The 6,913-nt window shown below is 38.2% G+C and overlaps 1 protein-coding gene across 1 annotated transcript; it reads left to right on the top strand.

Annotated features, from left to right (window-relative positions):
• The first annotated feature begins 5,218 nt into the window (after positions 1 to 5,218).
• Positions 5,219 to 6,313, top strand: LOC140169140 (kappa-type opioid receptor-like). The gene has a single exon (XM_072192398.1). The coding sequence runs from the start codon at positions 5,219 to 5,221 to the stop codon at positions 6,311 to 6,313; it is 1,095 nt and encodes a 364-aa protein (XP_072048499.1).
• The last annotated feature ends 600 nt before the right edge of the window (positions 6,314 to 6,913 follow it).

Here is a 6,913-nt window from a genome sequence, read left to right as displayed (position 1 = left end):
CAAGTTTTCAAAAATGTTTTTGGAATGTTATTAAAACATTTTATACCCTTTATATAACCCGACATTTAAACGTTTTCTGTGAAACATTTTGTGTTTGCTGGGCAGTAGATTATCAACAATGTTTTTTAATATGAAAACGTTTTATACCCTTAATATACCCTTTATATAACCCGACATTTAAACGATTTCTGACAACCTTTTATAACCTTTTGTGAATGATGTCGAAAACGTTACTGCCCATATCATTGAATATGAATCTTAGGTCAAAACTGTGCTGATAAGAGTTCGCACCTGTGAAATTGAAATGAATACGTCAGAAGTGTAAAATTAGTAAAGGTCCACCTGAACTTGACAATAAAATTAAGCGGTAGTCTTGTAGCAATTCGTAATTGTGTGAAATACGTCTCTTTATACTTTACCTTTTTGTCATTGCCTTCAAAAGACTTGCTGGGATTCGAAATTGACAAAATGACCAGTGTAGGCCTACACTGATGAATAGCATTGGGTGGTTTCAAATATTCGATTTGGTTACGTAATTAGTTCAGTTCCTGACCAGTGAGCACTGTTGAATGACAAAAGGTGCGTTGAAATCAAATATTTGATTTGTTTTGTAATTTATCAATTACCCTACTGATGATATCAGATAGTTCATCAATTACCTATACCTACAGATAATATCAGAGAGTTCACCAATTAGAGAATAAAATATTTTTGTCTTATACTCAAAACAGCGATCAAGCTTAAACTATAAATTAGCCCGAGATATAGGCCAGGGCCTGAAGAACGAGGGAAATTAAGAGGTAAAAAGAAACCACGAAAAAAAAGGACAAAGAACCCCCCCCCCCAACGGGCGGGCTGGCGATAACTTAAGGTTACGCCATGCTTTCTTACCCTGCGGGGCGATTATGGCAGTTTCCGGCCTTAGCACTGCCGAGTTTGCGGCCTTGATGTTTTTTGTTGATACTGTGTCCCCAGCACTAAACAAACATCAAGGCTACAAGCCCGGCATGGCTGATACCGGAAACTTCCATAGTGAGGACTTGCAGATAATGGAGTTCTAATATATATATAATCGCCACACAGGGCAAGAAAGCAATGCATAACCTTAAGTTATCGACAGGCCGTCACTTTTATTTGAAGGGCGCACACCACTAAATAATCGTCCCATTGAAATACATGGGAAAATACAAGATAATACAGTTCCGGCCATGATATTGTTCCGATCGAGGGCCTATTGCCCATGCACAGTGTCATCGCCCCGATATCTTCATGGCAGAAAATGCCATGGTAGGTTGAATCCACAGCCACGCATGGCCAGTGGGCTGAAGGACATCCGACTAAGGCTAATGACATTAGTCTGTGACTGACCTCTGTACGGTCAGCGAGCATACATTCGCCATTGTCATCTGCTTATATACTGCCTCTACGATAGTCTCCTACACAGCCAGTTTGGGTCAGTCGGTCTGACACTCGTCGATCCTGTATGTTCGTGAGAGCCACATACAGTCTGGCCCGAGACTACCTCCACGAGGGTCTACGCTGCGCTATTTAAAATCTTGAATTTTGGTCACTTTTTCAGCTCAAGACGCAAGCTACTCTCGCAAAGCGCAAACTAACGACTATCATATCTGTTCAAAATATATATTCAAGTGCAAGGAACCACATCTGGTTTCTTTATACGAAATCATTTACGGGAGATATTCATCATTTTCCACCCCGGTATCCAAAGATTTATCGTCTGAATATCAATCGTGCATAACACATTTACGTGTATCGATCCCGTGTATTGTGTAATGTAATTATTAACCGGGCGATGTCGGTGTGCCATGTACATTCGATTCGGAACATTTTCTGAACAGATTTGTAATGTTGAGCTCCTATTCTATCGTTTTTATCAAAACAACCAAGAGTCACTCAAATTTGGTTCCCTCGGGACGCCGATATATTTCACATAGGCGCTATTTTTACCGGAACTATGAAGGGTTACACCAAATGCGGAAGGATTTAGTGCAGAAAGCAATGCCCGAACTTAATTTAACGTTGAACAACAGAGGGCGTCAATATACATGACATGCTGTCCAGGACGTATAGGTCACGCAAGACGTGACGTACGAGGCTGACGAAGATACAAGGCTGACAGCCCCATTCAAAATAGACGGTTAGCAGTTACAAATTGAAAAACAACATTCTTAGAGTGGGGTACTTTGTCGAACCCCAACGGTTTTAGAATAACATAATTTTTCTTTGACACCACATAACAAATTTAGAATTGTTTGTGCAGATTTCATGTGTTAATCCAATGGCGACGTCAAAAATGGCGATATCGCATCCACCATCATCTGATGCTGTCCTCAGGAGGAAGAGAGGATACTCTTGCACGACTACTCACATTGGTTGGCTGATACACTCATAGAAATTGTTCGTTGGCATTACTCAGTAAGTTGATGTAAGTCGTTGCGTCAACTTTCCGAGTAATGCCAACGCGTACAATTTTGAGTAACGCTGACTCGATATCATTATGTTGGTCGCACTCATTTGCACTTACTTTATTGAGTTGTTACAACTCAGAAAATAAAACTAGCCTAGGTTAGCATAATTTTCTAGAGGTGTGCTTTAGTATACAAAATTTTGCACTGATTACAAAAATAAATATTTGAATACTGCTAATTGTGCAGAAAATGATCCAATTACGTGAATTAAGTAACAAAGTGCCAAATTGGAATAACTCAAAACAATAAGTACCAGTAACTTAATATGAATGAGTTACATCAACTTACATGTTGAGTTACAATTAATTGGTTCTTTGAACCTTGTTTAAGTTCCCTGAACTTGAATTCAGAAGTTGGCATTACTTAAAAAGTTGACGCAACGACTTACATCAACTTTTTAAGTAATGCCAACAAAGTTGATTAGTTGACGAAACTTTTTGAGCTTTTTCAGCATTTTTTAAGTTCGGATAACTAAAATGAATTTTGCTTTGGCAACTTTTACACTATTTTTGAGTTGTCCAAACTTACTCCTTTTGAATTGCGCCAACAAGGCGAACAAGTCATTTCTATGAGTGTACCCGGGGGCTGATCAGGTAGTTAATCAATGCCTTTTATATCTAATGCTGATATCAGGAGGTTGTTCATTGTCATGCTGTAGATATCAGGTAGTTGATCATTGCTCCATATCTGCAACTAATATTAGCAGTGGCGTCGATTTCTTTTTGACATGGTGGGGGGATGGGGTTGAGAAACAATGTCTTGAAATATAGTGAATGCGGCACCTTTTGGCGACAGAATAAGTTTATGGTACAAATGCGAATTTTGCAAGTTTGAATCTAAACTGATGAAATATTGTGCGAAAGCGCGAACATTTTTTTGGTTTTTGTGTCTAAAATGGCCAAATATGAGGTTAATTTGGTCAGAAACCCACATACAGGCGTCAACATTGGGGGGGGGTGATTGTATGGACCATCCCCTCCTGGCAAAATATTGGGGTATTTACGCCTCCCGGATCCCCCGGATCTACGCGTATGAATATTAGGTAGCATACCAACGCATCTAATGCCGATATCATGTAGTGAATTACTGCCACATATCTGCTACTTTTTTACGACCAGTACAATAGACAAATAAAATTTTCATTGAAAGATCTTTAAGATGCAATATGAATCGCTTGCAATTCCAACACCAGACTATTCGTCCAAAGTCAAACAACACCATCCAAGGGAGTAACATCCAGCTACCTCGTAAGTAGGCCTACAGAGTTATAAGGACCAGAATTAACACAAATAAATTAAGTTTTTGTCTCTTACAATAGTTGGAAAGACCTCTCACAAAAATGACCAAATGCTCTCAACATCTCCAATATTTAAGTAAAATTGAGGTGTTTATTTTGTTATTATTATTGATGTAATATTAATTATGTCTGTTTGTATATTGTGTCTTTATCCAATACCACGCACAGTTTTCTGAATTCGATGTTGCTTCGGTAACCCTTTTGAGTATGTAATAAATAGATAAAGAAGCGAACAAAAGTTGTTTTTAAAGAAATCTATCAATTTTAGGGAAATCCTATGGTCGATAGCGCGTTCACAATATTTCCTTGACCGTTGCCACAAAAACACAAATCCCCATATATTCCATGTCAGAAGGTACGTAATACCTTGTTTTGTTCCCGAAACAATTACTTACATAAATCTTTTAAACATCTCTGTACAAATATTAACAGAAGGAGCGAAACTTGCGGTCAAATTTGCAATTTCGTTGCCAAAACCCATCACCACGGTATCGCACATTTCGGACTGAAAAACAGATCAAAATATTTCCGAAAACAATATGCCACTTCCAGAGTCCTGCGTCCATTTTTATATGCATAACAACAATCTAAAGCTATTACAGACACACAAGCAACTCTGGATCTTTCTTTTAATATATTAAAATTTGACAAAGCTATTAAATATTTTCGCATTCCAGCCATTGACAATACACAGTGAGGCCATGGAGGTAAGCTTAAGATATGAAAATCAAATTTAGCTCCAATAGTCAATATATGTAGATACTGCATATTACGGGAGCCAACTCCAGACTTTCCCTTTTGCATACACGCCAACATTTTGTAACGAATTCATATATCCTTTGGATAGGCGATTATTTTACTGCGCATTCAACCCAACATAGAATAATATTAAAACGAGTTGTCATCATACTTGTAAGTCAAGCGCCGTCCTAGCTCTGTCTATATTAACGCCCTCTGGGAAAGTTTTAATAACAGTATACGCTTTTTGAATAACAATGGGACACATGTTAATTACAAATTGTCAGTTCCAGATTTGATATTCCTTGCTATATACACGGATTACGAACGAGAAACCATGATATTATTCGAGATTCACATAACACATTCCAGAATAAGCTGATCGAGCTCATTAGTCACTGTCCTCACCACTGACTATTACGGATACACATGTTTGACAGCACAGATTGAAAACTTTGTTTAACAGTTGCATCTTTATACACAAACTCGTTTCTTTGTGTTAGATGATATTGACAAACGCGTGTTTCAACTCAAATATTGAATGTATTGCTTTTGCTACCAAATAGACAATCGTTCTTTTTAGGGATTGGCAATTACTTTTCATTTGTTGAGAGCATTTAACGTTAAGGTTACATTAGCTCAGTGGTACTCATCATTTTGTCTAATCTAGAGAGGCGTAACTTTCGCTGATACAATGGAATCACAGAGTAATTCATCTGTCGATGCTCTATGCAAGGAAGGAAGTTTCAGGAATGAGAGTACCCTCTCCGAGGAAGAGGTCATTGAGAAGTATTTCTATTCCACTACAGACCGTTACATAATAACGGTGTTTTATCCCATTCTGTTAACGGTCGGAGTGTTCGGTAATCTAGCCTTTTTAGCAGTGGTAGCTAAGATACCTTCAATGCGTACATTGACTAACGCGTATCTCGCCAATCTAGCAATATGTGATACAGTATTCGTAATCACAATGACCAATGACGTTCTTGGCGATTATATACGAAATGCGCCATTAAACACGGAGTCCCACTCAACTAATTTTGGTTGCATCATGAAAGCATCAATCATCTATGTCACCCTCTTTACATCGCTTTGCTTACTCCTCAACGTGACAACAGAAAGATACCTATGTATCTGTAGACCTGTTCAACACCGCCTCGTCGCTAACAAAGAACGAACTTTGAAACTTATCATAATGTCCTGGGTACTGGGTGTCCTCTACTCTGGACTCGTTGTACCTAGATTCAGCAAGCTAATAAAGGTATGTGTCTTGTGGCCAAATAGTGATAGTTTTGCGGATATGAACTCTAAGTTAAGTCTAAGCTGCGCCACTATTCATCCCTTCTTCACTGCATTCTCTCCCATAGTTCAGGCATTACCGTTCGTTATTGCACTTATCTTCAATACCATCATGTTTAGTCGAATTATCAAGAAGTTACACGAAAGAATCTCCGGCGAAGCTATGAAATCGCGTAATCACGTCGCAAGGTTGCTTATTGTCACAAACGTAGTATTTTTTCTGTGTTGGACACCGTATTTCTTCGTTCGAATCAATGTTGCTGTATTGCATCTCAGCGACTCTCGAATTGGAATTAAAATGACAGGCACTCAGCTGCGGACCTTGTTGTGGCTTGTCCGTGGCTTACTAGTAGCAAATGCGACTACCAATCCGCTCATCTACAGCGTGACCAATCCAAGGTATCGTCAGGCGTTTTTGCAGTTATTTAGCAGGAACTACGCCTCAACAGAAGAGAAGAGTAGGTCTACACAACAGACATCCAAAATGTAAATTATATCACTTTGACTTTAAGGGAAATGTCGATAGTATTCTTATCTTAGGTTAAGTGCCTAATGTAGCATGCATGATAGAGAATTGATACATGTATAAAGGGCGTTGGCTCTAAAAATTATGCTTTGTTATGTAAATCAGACAATTTCACTCTTTGTGGCTTCTATGCTGGATCTCAGAGCTTGTTGCTTAGTTATGCTAAATGTTCTCCCATGTCACCTATACAGGTGAATGAACATGAAAAGAGTTTATCGCACGAGTACATCGTGCGGAGTAAATATCATATTAGTATAATCAGGATATGTAATGCTCCTGAAGTCTAAAAGTATAGTGGTACATGTATAATACAATTAATATGGGTTAGTTCCGATTGTTCGACCACTTACTTGTTCGAATTAAAGTTAATCCCCTGGAATTACTAATCTTATTAACTAACAAAGACGTCAACAATTGATATACTTCAATATGAAATGGATACGGCAGGTTATATTTTGGGTTTTTGGTTTTGGTAAAACCGTTTTAATAACATTAAATGTCGGGTATTATAAAGGTCATGAAAACGTTTTGAAACGTTTTGTGTGAAAACACACTTCAAAAATA

The sequence above is a fragment of the Amphiura filiformis genome, chromosome 14 (genome assembly GCF_039555335.1).
Source record: "Amphiura filiformis chromosome 14, Afil_fr2py, whole genome shotgun sequence".
Taxonomy (NCBI): domain Eukaryota; kingdom Metazoa; phylum Echinodermata; class Ophiuroidea; order Amphilepidida; family Amphiuridae; genus Amphiura; species Amphiura filiformis.
This window is presented reverse-complemented; position numbering and strand designations above follow the sequence as displayed.